Source organism: Paramormyrops kingsleyae, chromosome 13 (assembly GCF_048594095.1).
Source record: "Paramormyrops kingsleyae isolate MSU_618 chromosome 13, PKINGS_0.4, whole genome shotgun sequence".
In the NCBI taxonomy this organism is placed as follows: Eukaryota; Metazoa; Chordata; class Actinopteri; order Osteoglossiformes; family Mormyridae; genus Paramormyrops; species Paramormyrops kingsleyae.
Genome location: NC_132809.1, coordinates 30,027,688 through 30,053,975, shown reverse-complemented (window position 1 = coordinate 30,053,975; position 26,288 = coordinate 30,027,688). Strand labels below are relative to the sequence as shown.

General features: G+C 48.3%; 1 protein-coding gene across 1 annotated transcript in view; it reads left to right on the top strand.

The window, feature by feature from the left end:
• Positions 1–26,288, top strand: part of cdh13 (cadherin 13, H-cadherin (heart)) — a 327,823-nt gene that overhangs the window by 129,381 nt on the left and 172,154 nt on the right. The window contains exons 4-5 of the mRNA XM_072698600.1: positions 5,719–5,829; positions 18,291–18,443. Coding sequence (XP_072554701.1) covers positions 5,719–5,829; positions 18,291–18,443 — 264 coding nt within the window. The remainder of the gene's footprint in view (positions 1–5,718; positions 5,830–18,290; positions 18,444–26,288) is intronic.

Sequence of the window (26,288 nt, the reverse complement as noted above, 5' to 3'; positions counted from 1 at the left end):
AACCTTCTGGCTCTGCCTGCAGATCAGGGTAAACACACATAAAAACGATCAATAACGTGGTTCAGGGTTCAATTATTTACTGCGATTTAGTGCGATTAGCTATTTATGTATATAAGGAGACTTCAAAGAGGAACTTTTGTTCTGTTCCATCTGAGAGTGCGTGTGTTAAAATAGCATATTGCCAAAAAAATAAAGACCAGGACCTTTGAAGAAACTGTAATTTCAGGCAGCAGCCTATCATAATAATTGATGGTTTTGTGATTTTTAAATTTGATGACAGTCTCACTCAAGTTCAGGTGTCTGTGTCCTTCATTCTGCAGATTACTTGGTTATTGTTGTGTGTGTGTGTGTGTGTATGCGTGTGTGTGTGTGCGCGCGTTGCCATGCGGCATTGTTCCTGTCTCCCCCCCCTCAGGTGCCTGCTCCTTTTCCCTGCCCCCCACCATCAGGGAAGGTTATCGTGAGGTTAACGTGATCCCATGTTGCCCGGGATGTAAACATGCACTTTTCTCTGTCTCAGTGTCAGTGTGGAGCATCGCGAACGCACTCGTCTGCCGCCTCATTTTTCCCTGTCGTCCTGATGCAGCCGCCCCCCGACACCGCGCGCCCCGGCGCTCCCTCAACATCCCGGCGACTCTTGGCGGGAGGACGACGGGAGCCTCTTTGCATTGCAGATTAGATGTGAGCGGCAATGTGCTTTTTAATATTGTTTAGAGGATAATAAACTGCTTGTCACGCTTCCCCCTCCGCTTCCTGTGTCTGCTGCGCTTTTCTTTGAAACGCGACCAGCGTTAGGAACGGGGAAGGCGCAGTCAAGCCAGACTGCGTTAGGAACGGGGAAGGCGCAGTCAAGCCAGACTGCGTTAGGAACGGGGAAGGCGCAGTCAAGCCAGACTGCGTTAGGAACGGGGAAGGCGCAGTCAAGCCAGACTGCTGGCCGGCTGTCAGATAGGACGGAGCGAGGGCACTTTTTAAAACTCCTTTCTTAAATGACCAGATCTTGGCATGATAATTGCCCCTAACCCCCCGGCCTCATTTTCTGACGTTTTGACGCTAATTGTCCGGCAGCATCGTGAGGAAGCGGAGTTTTGGATGGAGTGAGGAAATGGAGCTCAGTCTCATGGCAGGAGTCTGTATTGCCGGCTGGGAAACCGGAGTGCTAGGAATGTGATGGAAGGGTTTAAAAAAACATCTAGAAAGAATGGCTGCTTAGCTTTATCTGAACAATAGTGTTAATTATCAGCAGCAATAAGAACCTTAACCTCTGAATTGGTTTGAAAATGCAGAGCACCTGCACAAATTCCTGGATGGGGTGGTGATGGGGATGGAGGGAACCTCGATCTTAGCATGTTCCAAACGTGTTACGCGTGTGTGTTTACGTCTTGCGGAATACACTGATCAGCCATAACATTAAAGCCACTGACAGGTGAAGTGAATAGCATTTGATTATCTCGTTATAAGGGCACCTCTCAAGGGTGACGTCATGTATCAGGCAAGTGAACAGTCAGTTCTTGAAGTTGATGTGTTAGAAGATGGAAAAATGGGCAAGTGTAAGGATTTGTGCAAGGGCCAAACTGTGATGGTTAGACGACTGGGTCAGAGCATCTCCAAAGTGATGGGTCTTGTAGGGTGTTCCTCATATGCTCTGGTCAGTGCCTACCAAAGGTGATCCAAAGAAGGCCAACCAGTGAACTGGTGACGGGGTCATGGGCGCCCAAAGCTCACTGATGTGCGTGGGGAGTGAAGGCCAGCCCATCTGGTCCAATCCCACTGGAGAGCTACTGTACTTTTAAGGCTTCTATGATAGAAAGGTATCAGAGCACACAGTGCATCACATCTTGCTGCATGTGGGGCTGTCTAGCCGCAGGCCAGTCAGAGTGCCCATGTTGACCCCTGACCCCTGCCGAAGGCGCCTACAATGGGCATGCGAGCGTCAGAACTGGACCATGGGTAATCGAAAAAGGTGGCCTGGTCTGATGAGTGGCTGGCCCCCCATCCTGGGTTGTTCCCCGCCTCATGCCCCTCGTGCTTCATAGCTTCCGGGATGGGCTCCGGACCCCCCGCGACCCCCGGTTTGGAAAATGGATGGATGGATGGGTCTAATGAGTTACATCTTCTGTTACATCATGTAGACGGCTGGGTACATGGGCATCCTTTACCTGAGGAAGAGCTGTGAAGAAGGCAAGCTGGTCTAGGTGGAATGATACTCTGGGCATTGTTCTGCTGGGAAGCCTTGGGCCCTGGCATTCATGTGGATGTTACTTTGACATGAACCACCTACCTATAAATTGTTGCAGACCAAGTAGACCCCTTCATGGTAACAATATTCTCCAAGGATGGTGGCCACTTTAGGCACGGTGATGTTCCCTGTCACACTGCAGGAACATGAAACAGAGTTCAATGTGTTGCCTTGGCCTCCAAATTCTCTATATTTCTATCTGATTGAACATCAGTGGGATGTGCTGGACAAACCAGTCTGATCCACAGAGGTCCCACCTCAGAACTTACCGGACTTAAAGGATCTGCTGTTAATGTCTTGGTGCTAGATACCACAGGACACCTTCAGAGGTCTTGTGGAATCCATGCCTTGTTGTTACGTTGTCATTTTGGTGGCACAAAGGGGACCTACGAGGGGGACCTACGAGGGGGACCTGCAAGGGGGACCTATGAGGGGGACCTACGAGGGGGTCCTGCGAGGGGGACCTATGAGGGGGACCTGCGAGGGGGACCTATGAGGGGGACCTACGAGGGGGACCTACGAGGCGGACCTATGAGGGGGTCCTGCAAGGGGGACCTATGAGGGGGACCTGCGAGGGGGACCTATGAGGGGGACCTGCGAGGGGGTCCTGCGAAGGGGACCTATGAGGGGGACCTACACAATATTAGGCAGGTGATTTTAATGTTGTGGCTGATCAGTGTATCTGGGTATAAGCAGAAGTCCCAGGCACTACGTTTAGTTTATTTTGCACACGCTTTCATCCAAAGTAACATACCTGTACATTATATGTTTGAAAAGTAAGGTCAGAATGTCCCTACAGCGATTGGGGGTTTAGGGCCTTTGCTCAATGATGCAACAGTAGAAACCACTCTGCCGACCCTCAAACTGCCGACCTTTTGATCACGGTGTCCTAACCCCCTGAGCCACACTGCTGTTTTCTATCTCTCTGCCCCAGACCACACTCCTGGACTTGGTCATCCTCTGCTAAACCCATTTCCTGTTTTGTTTTCTTGTTTATTTCCCTTCTGGTGAAATCTGTCTGTCCCTCTCCACTGTTTTGTTGAACCCTGAATTCCCTTGTACTCATATCAATCACATTTTTCTGCCTGCCTCCCTGTCCACAGTTGGCTTTAACCTGATTTAGTCCTGCCTCTGTACCTGTGGCCATGCCCGTTTGAGTGGCGGGGTCGGCCCTCTCTCGCAGGCTCCCGGCAGCATTGCACCAATCACGTCACTCCCTTTCTTCCACTCCTGCTGGTCCGTCCCCCTCTCTCCTAAATGGCGCTGGCAGGGATCTGTGTGGTTTGAGGGCCCAGGAAGCTCTTTATCAGCACGGGCCGACCTGGCATACGTGTGGCTCAGGCACCTTGGCTGGGGCCACCTTGGCACATCTCTCATTGGCTGCGGGAGTGACAAATAAAACCTGCTTTAGTGACTAAGCGGGCAGAGCTGCAGCAATGACATGGAGGGGAAGAACATGGGTAGAACATGGAGAGAGGGAGAGGGAAAGGGAGGGAGGTAGAGAGGAAGAGTGAAAGGGAGGGAGAGAGGAAGAGAGAGAGGGAGGGAGGGAGAGAGGAAGGGAGGGATGGAGAGAGGAAGGGAGGGATGAGTGAAATTGGAGGAGGGAATGTGGGGGTGAGGGAGAGTAAAAGGGAGTGAGAGGAGGCAGAACTTGTAGTTTTGTCATTCTTCAGTTCCTCTCTTCTACACTTTTGTCGATCCTCAGGTGTCCATTCATCTTGCTCTGGCAATAACTTTGATCATTTCCTTGCTGCCAATAAAGCTCATTTTGAATCTGAATTTGAGAAGCAGAGCAAGAGAGTCAGAGTCACGGAAAGGAAGATGAAAGGGAGCCGGGGATCAGAGGGAGATTAAACAAGCGCGAGGTCAGCCAGTTAATGGTGGGTCTTACTAAAGTCGCGTGGCTCCACCATCAGTCCCAGCCGCACGCCGGTGCCTCCAGCTGGACCCTTGGAGCTCGGCCTTTGGCACATTTTGGCTCTTCCTGCATGCAGCAGCCCAAATAATTGTAATGCAATTTTTCTTCATTAAGGGGAAGTGAAAATGGTGACAATCAGGATTCCGGTGCTCCCTCAAAGATGTCATCTGTATGCTCACCACCACAACCTTTTCTACATCTCATCTCAACATTAAATGGGAGCAATTGTGTTGTCCTCTAATAATGTTTCTCCTCACTGGGAGAAGCATTTTATGCATACAGTACGTCGCCTGATGAAAGGATGCAGTGGTCAACAGGCCCCCAGTGACCTTTTCAGCAGGACCATAAAATATGACAACGCAGTTCATGAGTCTGGAGCCTCGTGGTCACCTGACCGCCTGCTGGTCACCTGACCGCCTGCTGGTCACCTGACCGCCTGCTGGTCACCTGACCATGCTGTGCCTCCAAATCACCTTTGCCGCCTTCATCTTTCCATCCCAGAGGGCTCCAAAGTATTATTAGGTTTGTTTTTGCATATTCCAATGTTTGGAGAAATCAGTAATACAGAGCATTCAATTTTCCAGGACACTCGCAATGGGGGAAAGTCTGAGCCACGTGTTTGAGTTGATCTGTATTACAGGGACAGTCCTACTCCCTTCAGTGTAGCTTTACAACTCAGGCAATGTTAAAGGATATAAATGCTCATGTTACTTGTAGATGAGTTTCTGTTCTGGCCTTCATGTTTTTCAGGGGTAGGACGGTGGGTAGTGCCATTGCCTCCATGGTTTCGGGTTCGAATCTTGCCCCTGCCCTATATGTGGCCATAGAGTTTGCCTGTTCTCCTACTGTTGCATGAGGTTCCAAAGACACACAGAGGCTGGCTAATTTCTAGACAGTTATGGAAGTCTTCTCAGTTTGTGATTTTCTGTGTGTGTGTGTCTGAATCTGTGCATTGATCCCTTGTGATGGACTTATCACAGTGTTTCCCAGTCCAGTCCTCAGGAACCCACAGCCGGTGCACTTTCTTGCTCCTTCCAAGCTCCCTTCCAGACAGTCCACCTTTCTGTCTGTGGGCAGCCGAGAACCAGACTGGGAAACACTGGACTAGAATCCCATCCACAATGTCCTCTGCCTTGTGTCTTATACTTACTGGGATTGTCTCAGTATTATAGTAAACTTTGAGTCAAATAGGATAATCAACTGTATGGCTTTTAAATAGCTATGCCTTGCAGTTTTTTTACTGTTATATAATTTCAGTTTGGTTTAAGTGCATTGAATTAAGCAAAGCAATATGGACAGAATGTAAGTTTTAACATTCTGTCTTACAGTATGATTACTTATTTTGTGCATCTAATAAATTCATATTGAAATGTCTTTCCTTTGTGCCAAAACAATGTTTACTGCTTTTTGTGTGTTTCTGATACTGATCCCAAGATCAGTAACCTGTGAGCACTGTGTGTGTGTGTGTGTGTGTGTGTGTGTGAAAGAGAGAGAGAGAAAGAGAGAGAGAGAGAGACCATGCAGCTCTGACCTTTTCCCTTTGCTCTCGTCTGGGCAGGAGATCCTTGGTCTGGGCCAGCTGCCATACAGAAAGAGGAGGTCGCTCCTTGTGCCTCCCATGTTCGTGCCGGAAAATCAGAGGCCGCCCTTTCCTAGAGCCATTGGCATGGTAAGTTTTACACGCCTCAGCGATCCCTGCATGAAGAACGGGGCCGGCCTCCGCGATGCCCGCGCGTGTAACGGGGCCGGCCTCCGCCATGCCCGCGCGTGTAACGGGGCCGGCCTCCGCCATGCCCGCGCGTGTAACGGGGCCGGCGTCCGCCATGCCCGCGCGTGTAACGGGGCCGGCGTCCGCGATGCCCGCGCGTGTAACGGGGCCGGCCTCCGCGATGCCCGCGCGTGTAACGGGGCCGGCCTCCGCCATGCCCGCGCGTGTAACGGGGCCGGCCTCCGCGATGCCCGCGCGTGTAACGGGGCCGGCGTCCGCGATGCCCGCGCGTGTAACGGGGCCGGCCTCCGCGATGCCCGCGCGTGTAACGGGGCCGGCCTCCGCCATGCCCGCGCGTGTAACGGGGCCGGCCTCCGCGATGCCCGCGCGTGTAACGGGGCCGGCCTCCGCGATGCCCGCGCGTGTAACGGGGCCGGCGTCCGCGATGCCCGCGCGTGTAACGGGGCCGGCGTCCGCGATGCCCGCGCGTGTAACGGGGCCGGCCTCCGCGATGCCCGCGCGTGTAACGGGGCCGGCCTCCGCGATGCCCGCGCGTGTAACGGAATAACAGAATAGAGATACAAAAAACTGCATTTGGCCAAGTGGTGAATCCACAAGGAAAAACAAAAGAAATGTGAATAAGAAGGACAAAAGAAAAAGGAAGGCTTTCATGTTTTTTATGGTGGAGTTCACAATGGCCCACAATGGTATAAAATGGTACTGTATAAAAGCCAAATGTATTTTTCTGACCAATCTAATAATTCTTTTAGGAGTTACTGACAAGAGGAAGTAATTAGTTTGTCAGATGTAGAATGCAATCTAGTATAAGTTAACATGTTTAACGACAGGGTGCTTAGTAGAATCGGGGTGATACTTGATTAACTAATTGATTGATTCCCTCTGTGGCATTATGCCATTTGTCTGCAAGGGAGTCAGCAGTTATTCAACCGGAACTCATTATAAAACGCTAAGGATTTACGATACGCTGGGTTAATCATATCATGTGCGTGTGTCGCAGGCTGCGTGGGGATTCCCCATGTGCGTGTGTCGCAGGCTGCGTGGGGATTCCCCATGTGCATGTGTCGCAGGCTGCGTGGGGATTCCCCATGTGCGTGTGTCGCAGGCTGCATGGGGATTCCCCCTGTGCGTGTGTCGCAGGCTGCGTGGGGATTCCCCATGTGCGTGTGTCGCAGGCTGCGTGGGGATTCCCCCTGTGCGTGTGTCGCAGGCTGCGTGGGGATTCCCCATGTGCGTGTGTCGCAGGCTGCGTGGGGATTCCGCAGAGGTGAAGGTTCGGGGGCCACAGCTTTAGATCCACTGTTCTTTAAAAAACATGTCGTGTTATTGGATGCTTGACTGATGCATGTCTTAAGGGACCAATAAATAGCTTGCTTGAATCTCATGGGCAGCCTTTACATCTTTATTTCACCAGGTTATTGTTCCGTAGCTTAGCTCCATGGCCCGGGATCTTTTGAAAATATTGAAAATATGAAATATTTTAACGATCTGCCAGATCATGGTTAGACAAACAGCACCACTGATACCATAAGGCTTCCACAGAAGCAGCACCACTGACACCATAAGGCCTCCATTCTGCACCACTGACACAGTACCACTGACACCATAAGGCTTCCACAGAAGCCGCACCACTGACACCATAAGGCCTCCATTCAGCACCACTGACACAGTACCACTGATACCATAAGGCTTCCACAGAAGCAGCACCACTGACACCATAAGGCCTCCATTCAGCACCACTGACACCATAAGCCTTCCACTGACACAGCACCACTGGCACAATAAGGCCTTCATTTAACACCACTGACACCATAAGGCCTCCAGTGAAACAGCACCACTGACACACATGCACACTAATAAAACCCCAGACAGGTCCTGTGATCACGCCAGTACCTTTGGTGTATTTTTTATTTTTTTCTGTTTATTTTCTCCGGTTCTGCACCTCGTAGTTCTATGAGCTTCTGCGTCACAGCACCAGACTTTGGGCCACAGGGGATGCGCACACCGCAGGTTCCCTGCTGTTCCTGACACGGTCGCGTGGGAGGGGCGTGAACACACGTGCTGGAGAGACCGCCACCGCGCGGATTGCTGAGCCCTTCCAGCGTCTCCTCGGGGAGCGTCTGATGCCTTGGGCAGAGTTCCGGACGTCTCTCGATGTCAAATTAACGAGATGTTCTGAGGCGCCGATTTACGCACGATTTCTTCGACACATTCTAATCGCCTTACTGCCAGTTATCACGTTCACCCAAAGTAACCTGCAGTAAAATCACTAGCATCAGCCAGGCTCTTTTTGGAAAAGCAGCTTTGGTGCCATTTTTCTGCAAATCTCTATGTTTCATCTTCCCTTCCTAGGCAGTAATAAATGACTTACTTTGTTTGGGACCTTAATAATCTGGTTTTATTGTCATGGCCCCGGCGACTAAATTAATCAGCTCCCAACTTCCTTTCACTTAAACAGTGTCATCACGTCCGCTGCCTAACATTAAGTCTGGCTAAAGTGGATTTTGTCATGCTAGTTGGAATTTCCTGTAAAGGCTTAATAATATCTCTTGAAGGCGTCTGTGTGCATTAGGTCACCTTAGGCTAAGATGGGCTCCCAGCTGAACTTTCTGGGAAGCTGAGAAGTGAGTCTCCACAGTGAGTCTCCACTGTAACCCCCTCAAGGTGTGGAGTCTTTGCACGTCCTTGAAGGATTGTTAAGTGTGTTCACATGTCGGTTGTTGTCTATGCTGAGGAATTGACTCTCTGAAGAAGAATCTGAAAATGCTCGCCCGACGGAAGCCCACTGAGGGCAATCTCCTCTGCAGAGATTGCATTTCGTTTTGCTGCTAATGCCGAGGCTGCTTTATACCTGCTCCAGTTCTCAACATTCATACGGGGGACTGCACAGGCGTTTGAAGTTCTTGTGGATTGAATTTCTTCACCGCCTTCCCTCCCCACTCACTCCTGCATTCACTGAAGCCCCTTCAAGCCCCCTTTGGTCCTTCTGAGTGTTTGGCAGCTTTGAGTCTAGGTCGAAAAGATTCTTTCCTTCTCAGCAACCCTGAAAATAGGCCTGTATCTTTCCTGAAAATGCGTAGGGGAGGAGTGGGTGTCATCTTTAAGGCCGGTTTATGCAGCTTTGCCCCCTCCACCCAAAGGCAAATGCCCCCCCCCCCCCAAATTAATATACACTAATTTGCTCTCTTTAATTTTTATTTAAATCCATAACAAACATGACATATCACCTTTTAAGAGCTACAGCTAAGCTAGTACGCTAGGACCCCAGGGAAATGCAGCAGTAATTGATCACTATGACTATGTACATCTCACTTCAGACTGAGCGCCCCCTATGGATCAAATACTAACACTGCCCCTGCGGAAGAGTCAGGTGACTGTGTCAGTGAATTTGGACTTTTAGGAACAGACTAGAGGCTGGGATTCCTATGCCGGATCAGAGCTCAACCGCTCACACCCAGCCTCTGCCTCTGTAGATCCCTCTCACGTCAGAGATAAAAATGCCTTGTTACCCCTCAGTCCCCCATGTCACACAGATCTGTTCACTGTCTTTGAAGATGCAAGTTTGACACCCTGAATTTGTCCGATGTGGAGTAATTGGAGCTGTGCCGCAGAGGACAGAGCGAAGAACTGCAGCCCATTAACGCCACTGTGGTCACTCAGGAAACCGGGGATCATTATTTGTCTCGCGGTGGTTGTCAGGCCTTCTAAGCAGGTGCTGGAGCAAAAGCGAGATGCGTCATCCTGCCGAGGTATAAATTGTGTAGCGGCACAAACAGGTGCTGGAGGCAGGCAGCTGATTAATCAGCATGGCCGTAAAACAGATCCTGGATTTTTACTAAGCGGACAAATGCAGCGAAGTTTGCAAAATGATATATTTATTGCCGCTCGCATCGTAACGGAGGCAAGCAGATATAAATCTGAACAAAAACATCGGAGGAGCTTGTGCAAAGTCTGGCGGGAAGCGCACGCACGGGGTGTAATCTTCATACCCTTTCCGCTAATCACCCGGGGAAGGGGGTCCATTCCTAAGGGTCACCGTAGGCCGCGGTGTGTCACGCTGTAAGGCGAGGTCATCCGAGGCCACAACACCGTAGCGAAAGATGCAAAGTAGGGGGCCTGTTCCTCATTAAAAAGTACGAACTGTTAAACCTCAGGAGAAGTCGAAGGAGCACTTTCCCTACACCTCCTCTCCTCTTCCTGCATGCACTGCATGAGGAGATGGCCTAATGTGCGCTATTTTATTTCATTTCACGGCTGCTATACATCAGAGGGTGGGCAAAATGGATTTTCCACACAGATAAACCTGCCTTCCTGGGGCAGGTCACCATTAGCGCAAGGGAAGCGTTCTATTTTCATCTGTCTTTTTTTTTTTAAGTAGCTAATAAAAACATGAAATCGCACCGGTTTTGAAAGGAGGATGTGCTCCGTGATTGTTATCCAGGGGTATGTTCTGCAGCCCGTGTCTCTCAGCGTTCCCATAGCGTCTGTGTGATGGAAGGTCGCCTTCTGTTTGGGATGAGCACTCAGACGGCGTGAGACATCCTTATTACCTTATTGTGTGACACACACACAAACAAACAAACAGCACCTGCTCAAACAGCGGCTTTGCATTTTTATCTTTTTTGACATGGCCTGTTTTTATTAAAGCTCCAAATGCCTCGTTGCCTCCCCAAAGGGGCTGTCGCACATCTGCCAGTACCTGGGGCAATTCTAGGATTTTTTTTAAGGTGGGGGGAATAAAAGGGCCCATAATTCATACAAAAGGGCCAATGATATGTTTGGAATTGGTGAGTGACAGAGGAGCGGTCCAGTGATCTTTCAGCTTTGGGATGTGTGCCCCTGTGGCCCCGCCCCTGTGCATGTCTCTGGTTGGAGCCCTTCATTGTATTGTTTATTTATGCTACATTGATGCAAAGCAATGCATCATGAGTCAGTGGGAACTGAAGACTGAGCAGGCTATGGCTGGCTGCGGAGTGCTTCTCCGTGCTGACTTAGCATGATGCTGGGCACCCCCCCACCAACCACCCCCACCCCGACTGCTAGCCGCTAACTCCTCTGACCACACATAGTGGCCAAAGTGTGCCTGTTTCACCTCTTAAAAGTACCACTCCGGGATCTGGTAACCGGATACAGATAACGGATTGAGTTAAACACACATATATATATTTGCACTGTACATTTGTAGCTGTAGCAGTTCGACATTTTATTAATATATGAGGCTGGATGTTTAGCAGAGGAATCCAGGTTAAATGCCTTTGAAGAGCTCAGCAGTAATTCCTGTCCTGGGAGTTTTACCTGCAGCTGTTTGGTTTTTGGGTCTCGAATGGACGCAGTGTGCCAGGCTGCCTGCAGGTGGCACTGCTGAGGACGCCCCGTGTGAGGCTATCTCTCCCTGCTAGGAGCGCCATGTCCCCGCTGTGGTGTGTTCCCCTTTATCTGTGTGTGGGATAATCCCATTAATTCCCAGCCGAGCTCTGACAGAACTCCTGGTACTGTCCCAATGAGCCTCCCTTCCTCTCCCCGAGTGTCCGTCTTATCGCCCAGTCCACAAGGCAGCCCCCCCCCCCCCGCATGTGTCCGTGAGAGAAACCGGGAGAGTGGGGCCTCTTCAGGTGACTTTGTGACGATGAGAGCAGCCTTCGGAGGGATGATCTCCTACGATCCTGGACACCGGCACCATTCTCTGGTCCACCTGTGGGTTCTCTGCTTCCTCATGCTGGAAAAGGAGAACAAAAGGAACCACGTGTTCTTCTACTCATGAACCTCCATGGGTTCATCCATGAGATGACCCAGTATGTTTGTAGGGCATTTGGCTCGCACACACACTCACTGCAGACCTTCGGATTGCACCAAATGACATGGATATGTTGTGACTGGAGGTCTTTCCCGAAGTCCAACGGCAGCAGAGGTGTTTAACCAAAACCAGTTGACTTTAATCCCAAAATCATTCCTTTAGATGGCGAACAGGAAAACTTAGAGACACTGAACTCCAAGCTTGGCAGAGCTGCAACCTTCACAACTTCACTCCTTAGTCGGGCAGCTGACCCCAACTCTTTGAGAACAACTGGGGACACCTTTGATTTATGAACCAGCGTGTCTGTGGGCATGGAGCTGGTGCTCAGTCACTGCAGGCCGGCGAAAGGTCACCCAAAACCCAGCTCCCCCCCACCCCCCCGCTGTGCCGCCTCCTGCCGGCTCAGGCTGCCTTAGTGTGACAGCTGAAATCAACACCGGAATAATTAAGCGGACGGGAAACAAGACTCAGCGTAACCAGTTTAAACTGCAACATGGACCATATGGCCCCTTGTCTCTGCATCAAGGTTCTTTTCTGCATTATAACAGTTCAGAACCGCACGCTGGAAGTAGGCGTTTGGAGCCAGAAGCCCTGTTCATTCTGTCTAATTGAATTTGTTAATTGCATTAAGAAAGAAATTAGGGAGATATCCATGCTCCTTCTCTTACCTTATTCCTGCGTTAATTACATTTATTATTGTAATCAGGCGGCTGTGTGCTGAGCCCCCCCACACGGTCTCCATCGGAAATCCTCTGATGGGTTGAATTGACATGAAATCCATTTGGGTGAAATAAGATTAAATGAAGATAAGCCACAGAGACCACATGTGCCAGAGCCCCCCGCCCCCCAGTGAGGACTCACTGTATCACATTTTACCGGGCTCTGAACTGAAAGGTGATGAGGTGGGTGGATGTAATTACCTGGCCTCAAGGAAGGATTTAATCCCACCTGGGGGCCAGATGTTAACGAATGAGGGAGGGGGGCTGTTAACAAGATTTATGGGTCAAGCACAGCTGGCTTTATTCTTCTTCTCCTGTTCTGTGTTTCTGGAATCAGTCAGGAATGATTGGCAGCTGCATCATCACTGCCCCTCCAGTTGCGTGACAGGGATGTCATCCTGGGGCGGGCTTTTGGGTATATCGGGTGGGCAGGGTGAGGAGAAGCTGCTGAGTGACAGGAATGTGTGGCGCCCTGCTGAGTGGGGCAGAAATGAAGGGAAGGAGGGAACAAGAAAGGGCAGAAGTCAAGAGGAAATAGCCAGATTAATTCCACTCCGGACACAGGCAGCTTTCCAAAGGGAATATTTGATTTGTTGTTTTTCACTCCGCAAACTTCTCTCTTCAAGCGCAAGGAAAGACGGAGCGCCGGCTTCTGCTCACTTACAGCAGTCGCTGGCCTCCATGAGTCATGCGGCCACGCCCGTGGAGGACGGGGGTCGTGACCTCTGCTGCCTCATTTGGAGAGTCTGGGCTGACTACTCGGCTGTTCATTAGAGATAATATATGCAGCTGGATTAAACTAAACCATAGTAAGGTCACATGCAAGGTCAAGCGGTATCCAGCCAGTAAATGAGTGCCTTTAAGAGTCGGGTGGCACCGTTCTGGGCCGTGTCTGTTTACAGGTGAGGTTCATGATGACAGAGGGACTGATGCTGTGACCCTGGCCTTTCAATTTATCCTGTGGTGAACCAGGCGACCCCCAGGCTGTAACCCCATGCAGCGCTGGCGTTTCAGTAGTTTTGCTTCCTCCATCTGCCAAGGGACTGGACCTCTCGCCTGTGGTAATCACCTCACACTTTGCCCTGTCTTTTAGCACCACAGAGTAATGATGTCTCAGCCTCCTGTTTCCAGGTGCCCCGGACAGTAACATCTCACTTGGTCCAAACAGAAAGCGCTTAAAACTAAATCAGTGTGAGCGTATGCGTGGAGACGGGGCGCCGCAAAGTGACGGCAGGCAAATTTGGCAAAGGATTCTGGGATTGCTTGTCTTTCTTTCAGCTCATCAATCTGGCATCATTATCCTCGTCAGGTTCTGGCTTTTCAGAACAGTTTCCTGCGGCGAGAGTCCGCCGGTTTTCCCAAGCCGACGGCCGCGGACGATCAGAGCCGCTAATCGTGCGATCGGTGTCCCTGCCGCGAGAGCGTAGGCGCGGAAATCAAGCTATCCCTCAGCATCTCCATGACTGCCGTCGAGAATTCTGTCAAGAAGTCATGAGGACCCCCCCAGTTGTTCATCAGGGTGGGGGGGGGGTGGTTGGTGACAGTAAAAATTGTCAGCTGGGGGTGTGGGAACCCATTGGGTGGGTAGATGAACTATTTGGGTGGCTACTGCCCTCCCCCCAAGCCACCCACAGCCACACCCCTGCCCAACTCTGACTGCAGTTTAGGCGTCTTGCCCTCTACCCCAGTTTTGATGGTGCTTGCTGGCCATATTTAGTTACAAAGCTCTCTGGAGTTGGTGTGCTTCATGGTGACAGACAGGAGTGCCCCGTGGTGGCCCACAGAATGAGATAACCTGCCTCCTCACCATCACACCACTGTGCATCCCATAGGTGTCTCATAACCGCCACGTTGCCCAGCAACAGCAGAATACAGACAGTTGGCTCTCTTCAAAACTTTATGCCTCATGTGGCAACCAGTCCGACACAGACTTTTGTAATTATTTTTTTGTTATTATACATATTATGTAGTTTCCGTAATGTGAATTTGCAGGGAGTTTGCACAGCACTTAATTAGCGCACTTGTGTTGCTTAAGTGCGCCGCGGAGTCGTGCGGGTAATTGCCGGCTTGTTCCATCCCTCGCGTGGCGTGGAGAGCCGGGGGGCGGGGCCTCGCTGCTTTAAGTATCGCTGCCAGACGAGTGGCTCTTTCATGTCTGTGCCGCAGTAACGGCGGGAGATGTAAATAAGATGTGCTCGCCCTGGCAGATTACCCTGCGTGGGGTTTTACTGACTAATGCGACTGGAGGAGTCTGTGCTTTCGCCCGGCAACCAATCGCCTTGGCAGCTCAACACATCTCCCTTTATCCAGCACTGGGGCCTTTGAGTTAGGCGATCCTTTCATGACAGTGTTTACTCACATTTTACCTTCTGGTCTCGCCCCTTCAAAAATCTGCAGTCTCATATATGATTCCTGATATTTGCTGAGGTTGAAACATCATTCTCATAATAAGGAAAAGGAGCATATTCATACTGTAGACCCCCATAGGACTTGTAAGCATCATACAACAGCCACTGATCATTTGGGAATTTTTTCACTCTATTCTTAAACTCCTATCACTTCTGTATCCAAATAGTATGAGTCTTGGTGTATGACCTAAACATTGACAGAATGCAATAAGAATACATGTGGCCTTTGTTAATACTGGCAGAACGCTTTCTGCTGAGCCCGTAAGTCGTTTCTGATGGGTGGATTTGCCCATTGTGGCTTTTTCATCTCAGCTGCCTCTTGGCCTCCCTGCCACGTTTATGACCCGTCCCGTATGTGTTCCTTTCCTCCTTTTTTGTGTGGGGAGAGAAAAAGTCTGGAAAAGTTTTGTACAATGAGAATCGATAAAAAGAAAAAAAAAACAATCGCCAGATGCCTCTCGGTAATTCTGCGTTTGACCCAGATCGTACCAAGATGAGGGAAAGGCTTCTTAGAAAGCGGGAGACAGTGGGGGAGAGGAGCTGATTTTTGTCTCTCTCTGGAGGCTACAGGAAGATGATGACTCCACAACAGGCAGACGGGTTTGGTCAATTGTTTTATTGCTTTAGCGCGTCTGACAGTCTGCAGGCAGAATCGTTCTGAAGCTGAGTGCTCTTAAATGATGGAGGGGGAGAAAGTGACCCCTTTTTCACAACGTGTCAGACATGTGGTGCTGCTTATTCAGACAGAGCAGCTCTGACATCAGGGGAGATTTTAGCATTTTTTTAAAGTTGGGGGCATAAGAGGGGCCATAATTGATACACAGGGCCAGCCTTATCATTAGCCAATGATTTGTTTTGAATTGGTGAGTGACAAGGGGTGGGGTACTTTGGGGCCAATCAGCTTTCAGATGGGACCAGTGCACCTGTTGTAGCCCCGTCCCTGTATACACCCTTGTCTGGCACTGTTCCCTCCCAGTGCCCCCCTCCAGGTGCGTTCCCTGGCCATGAGAGGTTGCCCACTGGGCCGCAGACTTGCTGTGATTGACCCACTTTGCTCCATCCTCAGCCCCTATGTCCCCGCAGGAGATAAGACACCATAAAGGGGCGCCCTCCCCGTCCCCACGGCGTCACCCCAGAGCCTCGTTATGGCGTTTGGTCCTGGGGGAGCACTAACAAACCCCCCATGGAAGCATCCGGCAACAGCAGTCTCCATGATTTATCGTTTATCTTTTTGAGGGCTGTGGGGTGGAGGGCTTGCGGGGGGCGGGGGTGGCGGGGGGGCGGTGGGTTGTTGAATTTCAGGTTAAATTTCCCTCCTGCCCAAGATTTATGACCTATAGTTCACAGCAGTTTTACCTTTACTGCCCGCCCTCCCCCAACCCAAAAGTTTAATTATTTTATGGTTAAGTCACAGACTGGACTGCATATCATCTGCACCGTGCTAGGGCTCCCTGATCTAATCTTTGGTTAGCCAATTATCCCAGAGAACTACAATATACCGTCCATTTGTGTGATTACCTTCCTCCTAAGACTAAGCCTTTTCTGTATTACTGTTAGCATCAGTGACAAACCTCCGTCTGTAGCCAACCTATCGGTTTCACTACAAGTTAAATGTCCGTTTTAAGTGCTGCTGCCTCCACATCTAATACCTTTGCTGTAATAATATGTAAAAAAAAACATATTTAAATATTTATGTGTAAATCAGGTTTTATTTCCTTACTGTGAAGTACAGTGCTTTGTGGTGATTTTGCAATCAGCTTATTCTTGGTTTGTTGGTGCAGTAGTCTTCAATCTATCTGACTATCTGTCTGTCTGTCTATCTATCTATCTATCCATCCATCCATCCATGTATGCCTCCCCACACTCCCCTTGCAGATTGCATTCACTCGTGTCCCTTAGCCACGTCTCATTGCGTGTCCATCTGAGCTGTCATCCTTAATTGCTGTACCAGCCTGGAAGACATCAGTCCACTGATCCTCCTTCCGGCCCCTTAGGAGATTACGAAACAAATTCCTCGATTTTCCCCGGGATTAACTGAGCGCTCCACGCCCAGTTGTCTGCACAAATCCGGAGTAATCGGGTGACAGCCTCAGCAAAGTTCTGTCCTCCCCCGTGGCAAAGCGCTAATGTACACCCCCTGCCAGCGTCAGATCCAGTAATCCATGTCAGAGATGCTGATTTCACTGCTGCCTTTGTAGCTCTGGACGGAACTGTCTGTAACGCCTGTGCTTTACCCTCACCCCGCGACAGTAGCTTAGCAGTAATGAGAGCTTGCCACTTAGCCGGAAGAACGATCAATAGGATTGTAAGACTGTCATAATGAGTGCAGGCACACTGTTGATTCAAGAGAAAATGTACCTTTGAAAAAAATGGATTCTTTAAAGAGCTCAGCCCTTTTTAAGTATGTAAGGAACTCCGTTCCGAACAAATTACCCAGCTGTCCTCATGTTTACTAAGTTTGTGATGCAAGTACCCTCTTCATAAATACTTCTTTTGCAGATCTGTCTTTGAGAGTCAGGATTTTAATCACCACTATTCTGTGATCGTTAGTTCTGACCACTTCGGGTTTCAGAAGTTTTCATAGTTAATTTCAGGAGTTCAGTTGTAGAACTTTCTATACTGTTTGGAGCTCTGAGTCCTCTGGTTTCCCCCAACAGTCCAAAAACACGCTAAGATGAATTGGAGTTACCAAATTGCACGTAGATGTGAATGGTATCTGTGTGCCTTGGATAGAACTTTCTAGAATGTTACCTCGTGGCAGTGTGTGGCCTGTGTTTGTCCCGCATGCTTCCCTTCACTTTGGCACCCCTGGTGATTTTATTGCAATAATCTTTCAGTATTGCAGCCCCTGCGACTTTCTCACCTTTGTGCCAGTCACTTGCAGGAGAGGCCAGATGCCCCCCACCTGCCCCCACCGCCACGCCACGTGTTTAAACTGACTGCATGCGATGCCGTGTCAGTGTAACATGTTCTGATTGCTCTTTGTGCTTCTAACCTGCTGCCTCGTCTGGGACGCCGCTGGAAAATCGCTGCCTTTGCTAGTCGCATGTAAGTATGCGCCTCTGTCTCCAAGCCTTCCTGTTGCTGCTTTGCCGCATTTTCAAAAGAACCCACGGCTTGTTCTTTTTTAAGAAAGAAAACAGGTGACGTTACATGTATAAAGATTTATTTTAGCCTCGTTTTCCGTGTAAGTGTGTAAGTACGTGTCATTTTCTTTGCTATACTGCTGACACATGCTGCTGACTTTAATCAGTCGGCAAACACTAGGTCACATGAGGCCCCCCTCAGCATGGTTTGTCCCCTGACAATATCTGCAGTTAGTGCATGTCTCAGCTCACAGTGATCTTCAATGTGCTCTGTGATACTTCCTCCTACCTTACGGAGGAGGCTCTCCCTGCCAGTAAACCATGTTTGGGGCGGGTTGTCTCTCCTCCATCCCTTCCTCGCTCACCCATGGGTGTGTCGTTCTCTCCCGGGTGACAGGTGATTTCGGCCGACATGCAGGAGAACCACGTTTTTCGTCTGACAGGGAGGGGGGTGGACCAGGACCCCAAGGGGGTGTTCCGAATTGACAGACTGACCGGGGAGGTCGCTGTGCTCCGGGCCCTCGACAGAGAGGAGATCGCCATATATCACGTGAGTACTGTTGATGGGTTGGGGGAGGGGGGGTAAAGCAGTTGGAGCCTGGGGGCTGGTGCACAGGTTGCAGGAAGGGCTGGTTGCCTAACTTGTGGTAGTTTTATAGGAGTTTCAACTGTTGTTAAGATCAAAACAATAGTGCAATTGTAAAGACAATCATTTTATTGACAAGCTCTTAGAATGCAGGAATGAAAAGATCCTTTGAAGTTTATGGTTGCTGTCTGGTCTCTGTGTGTGGTTGTGTTACAAAAAAATTAAATTAAATATGATGCCCCTCCCCTTCATCCCAGCCCACAAAGAGGCTGGTTCACACCGTGACTTTTATATGCTGTAATGCTGGATGTTTTGTATGCACCAAAATGGGTCAAGGAGACCTGGAACTTAATGAATGCTTCTTCTTAAGAACCTGCGTGCAGTGTGTCTGTAATGCAAGTTTGCAAGATGAATGGCTCTACATTATTTTGACAGAAGCATGGTATTCTGTGAACAGTGTGCGAACGAAATGTGTGTGAGTGAAAACTATTCACTGTAAAAAAAGAAGTGTATGGCCTGCTTGCATGTTTCAAATCATATTTACCTTACTATGCTTGTCAAATTGGGTTTGCTTATCTAACGAGTTTAACTTATAATTATATAATACAAACAATAAGAATAAGAAAGAACGTGAATAAATACCAATAAAGAGTGTAAAAAGTTTGTTAGTTTTGTGAAAAGTCCTGCACGCTGCCAACACAAGTGCAAATCTAGTACATCTGTCTCCATTTCATTGATAGATTCAATCTGCTTCGGGTTAGTAGATCTACATAATGTGTAATGTGTTTTCAAAATTTATGGTGGCATGTCTGAATAAGTCATAGATTTTTATTTTGTTTAATTGTTTTGTTTTCTCATGAACAATATGAATAATGTATCTTGAGCTAAGTATGTACCAGTACAGGGGGTAAAATGGGGGCAATATTTCATCATAAAACCGCAATATTTTGCATATAGATGATTGAAAATGTGGTACCAGGGGAGTGTATGCTGTGTTATGGAGTGATGGCAGCTATCTTTACATGCTAACAACCCATGAATCCTCAGGAAATCCTCCGGAAACAAAAGGAAGTCTGTCTATCTTAGAAAAGCATACAAAATTGGTGAAGACTGAGGTAGAGACCACACAACTTTTTAAGAATCCATTAAAAATTCTTTTTTTTCCCTGTACTACTTTGTTTGATTTTTTTTCTATCATATTTTCAAAGAACCCTGTTACGAAGAAAAATGGCTGTAAAATTGGTTTTAACATTTATTCTCTTTGAATGAATCTATAGTTTCTATGATAAAATATTTATTTTTTTGGCCTTTTTAAGTAAATTGAGTTATGAGATAAATCTGCTTTATAGTATATCTAAGAATCTGTCAGCTCTTCATTGTAAATTGTCAGTGAAAAATGCGAAATATAATTTGTTAGTGGTATTATTTATTTATTTTAGCTATACCAATTAGCGATAAAGCTCTGGAAGGCATTCACCACACACATGTCCTGAGATTTCTTATAAATTTAGATTACCCACGATGCATTTGTGGATGCCATTTTGCACCCACTTCCTCTTGTACTGGTTAGATTGCCCCAGATACTGTATAAACTGTGCATAGTAGAGGGTTAGGGTAGATGTTGTTCTAAAGCCATTAGCTTTGATTATACACAGTAGTCTGATATGTCTTCTGTGCATAATTACTCAGCAAAGCTACAGCATAAAGACCATGGGCAACAGAGCCCAACCAGTCATTTATTCACATAAACAGATCTGTAAAAAATATTAAATACATTTACATTAAATTAATACATTGATATGACTAGCATGAGCCACATTTTGACATATAACTTTATTGTATAATTTAATTTGATTGAACTTAATATGTTTAATTTGCATTTTCATCTGCAGTGGTTAGCACTGTTGTCTCGCACCTCTGGGACCTGGCTTCGAGTCTCTGCCTTGCTTCCATGTGTGTGGAGTTTGCATGTTCTCCTCATGTCATTGTGGGGTTTCCTCCAGGTACTCCAGTTACCCCCCACGGTCCAAAAATGTGAGTTACCAAATTGCCCGTAGAGTTGTATGTGTGAGTGAATGGTGTGTGAGTGAATAGTGTGTGAGTGAATGGTGTGTGAGTGAATGGTGTGTGAGTGAATGGTGCGTGAGTGAATGGCGTGTGAGTGAACGGCGTGTGAGTGAATGGCGTGTGAGTGACTGGTGTGTGAGTGACTGGTGTGTGAGTGAATGGTGTGTGAGTGAATGATGTGTGAGTGAATGGTGTGTGAGTGAATGGTGCGTGAGTGAATGGTGCGTGAGTGAATGGCGTGTGAGTGAACGGCGTGTGAGTGAATGGTGTGTGAGTGACTGGTGTGTGAGTGACTTGTGTGTGAGTGAATGGTGTGTGAGTGAATGGTGTGTGAGTTAATGGAGAGTGAGTGAATGGTGTGTGAGTGAATGGTGTGTGAGTGAATGTGTGTGAGTGAATGGTGTGTGAGTGAATGGCGTGTGAGTGAACGGCGTGTGAGTGAATGGCGTGTGAGTGACTGGCGTGTGAGTGACTGGTGTGTGAGTGAATGGTGTGTGAGTGAATGTGTGTGAGTGAATGGTTTGTGAGTGAATGGTGTGTGAGTGAATGTGTGTGAGTGAATGGTGTGTGAGTGTGCCCTGCAATGGGCTTGAGCCCCATCCTGGGCTGTTCCCTGCCTCGCGGCCATAGCCTCTAGGATAGGCTCTGGACTCCCCGTGAACCCTGAATAAGACACATGGTTTCAGAAAATGGATAGATGGATGGCATTTTCATCTGACCTGTATGGGTGCATTTGCACCTCCTGGACCCCCAGTAAAATCGCCTGTGGTAAAGATAGTCAGCGTGATGGCATGCGCCCATCACTGATGTCTTCGTCTGGAGACTCGTTGTGCTGCGGTTGCTCTAAGGACGATGTTTCTCTGCTGGATGAGCAGAAGTATCTCAGTCCTAACTCTTGGGGTAAATACAGGCCTTTAATCTGTCACAGCGATTTTGCATGGCTGTGGGCCAATCACGGATTAGGGGATAACATATGCTCTGCATTTGGCTACTTCCTGCGGACGGGTTGCAGTTGGCTGTAGTTTTAGGAAGACATGTCGCTCCACTCGTGATTGGTGGCACTGATCACCTGAGCTCAGATTACCGTATTATCTCCTTTAAATCCCCCCCTAGGTTTTTGCTCACCATATAAATTAAGTGACAAAGTAATACTTAGTAGTGGTTTGGTTTTATAAAGTCTGAGGACAGGATCTGTGATGGCTGAACCGTTCCAGGTCGATAAGATCGGTCCAGCAGCTGTGTGTGTAGCGAGAGTCACTACAGGAGCTGGTATAAAATCCACATTATTAGCATGGACTCAGGTTCCAATATAACGGTTGGTTAACTCTCCCACCTGCACAGATTTTCTGCCCTGTGGTCTAATGCTGATAGGGATGGCAGGAGACCCGAAGCAGCTGGGGCTAGCTCAGTCCGCTTTCATTAGTCACGCCTCCAATATGAGGCCAAGGCTTCTGGGTAAATTTTGTCTGAAAGCACTGATGCGGGATTCGTTAACTGATCTAATTATCAACACCAAACCGTGCTGCACTGTCAAACATGAACAGCGGGTAATTATATTCTTAAACAGAACACGGCTGTGGCCGACCAATGAGGACAGAGCTTCTTATCACCACTGGTCATGAGGTCATGTGTTGTCATTCATTGCTCTGGATGGAGTCGCTCTGACCTCAACAATAGCTGTCTAGTTCGACTGGTAATAAATGGCTGGAGATACCAGCAGATATTTCCCTTGAAGGCAATTCCTTGATTCAGTTCGGAATGAAGGTTAGGTGGTGTTTTGCGGCAGTTGTTGGTGAATTTTTAGCACCGCGGATGGAAAATCTTCAAGAGCGATAGCCTAGCACCTTTCCGGAACAAAGGATCTCTCTCAAAGGAGAAAGTTAGAAACAGTGCTTAGTGTAAGGCTTAGAAGACATGTGAACCTCTACTCAGTCCATGTTCTGCTCTTTTAAGGATACGCTCACTGTCAAACTATCACTAAATCCTGCTTGGCTATTGTTGCCTTTCTGTGTGTGTGTGTGTGTGTGTGTGTGTGCGTGTGTGTGTGTGTGTGTGTGTGTGTGCGTGTGTGTCTGCCCGCCTGCCCTTAGTATGAGTGTGCCCATCTGTTTTCTCCTGTAACAATCCATTTGGTCTCAGAGGTCTCCACACGTCCAGTGCTGTGGTGTCGGGATAAGAGAGCCAATTTCCCAGCTTCCCGCGGGGCAGCGTGGGGTCTTGTGACAGCCCACTGCCAGACCACTGCCAAGAAAGCTGGGAAGTGCGAATAATGCACATTTATATGCCTGCTAGCATCCCATAGCTCAAGTAGAGCATTGTGCTAACCAGGCAAATGTCGTGGAGTACAGTACACACATATTGTAACCCTTCCCTCTACTGAAAGTCACTTTTGATGAAAGCATCAGATAAATCAGTAAATAAAAATGAAATGAGTAAATCTCACACGACGTAGACACAGAAAATATAGACTGTGATTTAGTTCTGATTTTTTTTGTGTTTTATATGGCATCAAATCTGGGTCATACTCTGCATTTGTTTACACATGATATTTGGCATTTCTAGCGGATGGGGTGGGGCCAGATAAATAAGTACCTATAGGAGTCCCCAGCAGGGGCGTTGCTAGAGATTTTGGGCCCCATGAAAGCATATCATATTAGGCCCCCCAGTCCAAACCAATCCAGTTATTTTCCTAATTTTTTAGGGCCCCTGTCACTCAGGGGCCCTTGGAATCGTCCTAGCTTTCCTCCCCCTTACGGCGCCCCTGGTCCCCAGGAAAGCTATTGCAGTCACCATCCATGAGCACCAAACCTGTGCTGCTTAGACAACCTCATGAGTTTTATTACCTTCTCACGTCTGCGGAATGTGTCCCTCTTATTCCAGTTAATGCATTATGTCGCATTGACAGCCATCAGCTCATGCTTTCAAAGCCAAGTCTGCATGTTCAGTCGTGCAGCTTCAGGCTAAACATTCAAACCCGCCTTCAACGTCTGCTACATCCATGAGTGAACCAAATAAAGGTGGAGGCAGGGGGTAAGCTGGAGCTGAAGGTTCCTGCCTCAGCGAAGGCTCTCACATTGTACTCCAGACAACGTTGCTCACGTCCAGGGAAATACCCAGCGAACTGATCCAGTGTAATTAATATCCCACCATACCAAATATACAAGCATGATAATACCTTACATGTGTCAAAAATGCAGATCCAGAGATTAAATTGGTATTTGTTAATCGTGATTTTTTAGCGCTGTTATGGCACTGATCAACAATTATGTTGTCAGTATGTAGAGTACTGTACCAGTCAAAGTTCTTGACAGAGCTGTATTTGCCTGTTTTGGCTGTATTTTTCATCCTATAGTAAAAGGCCTTGAGGCAACGAAGTATTACGTTTGACGCATTGTAGTGATTAAGGGAAGTGTTCAGCATCTCAATATCAAATTTTGCATTCTACAAAACAGCCCCCTTTGCTTTGATGACAGCATCACAGACTCTTGGCATTCTCTCAACCAGCTTCCAGATGTAGCCACCTGGAATCCCTCTCCAACAGTCCTGAAGGAGTTTCCACAAGTTCCGCCACATAAGTTGGCTACTTCACTCTTACTCATACAACTCATCCCAAAGCAGCTCTCTAGGGCTCCGGTTGGGGGATTGTGGGGGCCAGGTTATCTGTCACAGCACTCCATCTCTTCCCTTGTTCACAAGATAATACAGTGCTTATATAACCTCGAGGTGTGCTTAGGGTTAATTATTTTGTTGAGAAACAAATGATTTTCAGTAGGTGTATCCAGACATTTGATTAGTAATGTAAATAATCATGCATATTCAGCTTGGTCTCAGAGGCTGAGGGTTTCCACATGTAAGCAGGGTGAGCCATTGAGCTTGAGACTCTGATCCTCTTTGGAAAGGTCTCCCGTACGTGTCTGGGAAGGTCCCATGACTTTCGGCCATTGTTCAAGCCTCGCTGCTTACTGGCGCGGGATGGGCTCGGAAGTGGCTGTCCTGCATGGCATTGCGAAGGATTTTTTTGTGGGGGTTGCATGCCAAACTGTTGCCCCCAGTAGCTGCAGATGCTGAATGTATGTTATCATCTAGTGCAGACACCCCCAGTGGAGCTGGGATGGCGGGGTGGGGAGGGCCAGCATTACAGTAGATTCTGTAATTGACCCAGAATTTATTCCATCGACGTGTGGTGAACTATGGCTGGAATGAAAAGGATCTGTACCGGATGTGTGCCTTACCACTTTGGCCTGAGGACATGGCCCACTGTTCCCACGGTAACTCACCTCCCCACCAGCCACCTCCAGTTTTCCCAGCAAAGTGGTCAAGCATCCACATGTAGGTCACTTCCTCCCAGGAGGGTCTGTCCTTTCCTGTCTGTTACATAAATCTGCCGTTTTAAGCCGTCTGTGGGTTTTATGACTGAATTCTCCCTGTGGTGGTTCGTCCACATTACTGTCAGTCTGCCTCCTGCTATATAAATCATCAGAGGATCCAACCACTTCAAGAAGCTGGACCTTCACCATCGGGGTCAGCATCCTTTTTCCTTTTCTTGCTTTTTTCTAGATGGATTTATGGCGGCACAGTAGGTAGCACTGTGGCCCCCATCACTTTCATGGATGTGTGGCTTGATTCCCTCCCCCGCTCTATGTGTGTGGGGTCTATGTGTTCATCCCATGTTCATTTATTCCACGTACTCTGGTTTTGTCCCTGAGTCTAAACACAGACAATGTCCCTAAATTGCCCTTTGTGTGCAATTGTGTGCTGTTGTGGATTGGCGTCCCATCCAGGGTGTCCCATGGTTTGCATACTGCGCTCCCAGAAATCATTGCAAACCCTGGGCTAGATAAGCTGTTGTGAAAGATGGGTGGTTGTATAGATGGGCCCAGTAACCTTTGTGACTAGGCCAATAAATAAATACTCTGAAGCGCTAATTAGATTAAACAATTTAATAGTTTAATTATAATTGACTGGTTTTGGCAATGTGATGTTTAGTGGTATTACAAGGTCAGAATAAATCAACCCATTAGTGTTCAAGCCTGAATATAAACAATCGATATGAGAGTCATGATATACATATTTAGATTGTAATGAGCACAATAGTCAGACAGTGACCTCTCGTCATATACTTATTCAATATTGTGAGACCTGTGTGACAAAATTCCGTTAGATTATGAGATAATCAGTGCTTAATTTGTGCCAGATCCTGCCAGAACCGTTCCGGGACCTCTCTGTATGTGACTGTCTGCATTCCGGCCCCTGACTTTGTGGATCCGGGACCTCTCTGTATGTGACTGTCTGCATTCCGGCCCCTGACTTTGTGGATCCGGGACCTCTCTGTATGTGACTGTCTGCATTCCGGCCCCTGACTTTGTGGATCCGGGACCTCTCTGTATGTGACTGTCTGCATTCCGGCCCCTGACTTTGTGGATCCGGGACCTCTCTGTATGTGACTGTCTGCATTCCGGCCCCTGACTTTGTGGATCCGGGACCTCTCTGTATGTGACTGTCTGCATTCCGGCCCCTGACTTTGTGAATCCGGAAGCTCTCTGGCTATATAACAAGGGTGTATTATAACGTACGGATCCCTTTCAAACATTTTCATGTCCTTTATTACAGTTTATATTCATTTTTAAAAAGTTGGGAAATTCAGCGAGAAGCTCATTGTCATGTACATGGACAAAGAAATCTGGAAGCTACCAAAACTTGAAGGAGAGCATCAGAAGTGCTTGGTAAAATTGTCAAAAAGTA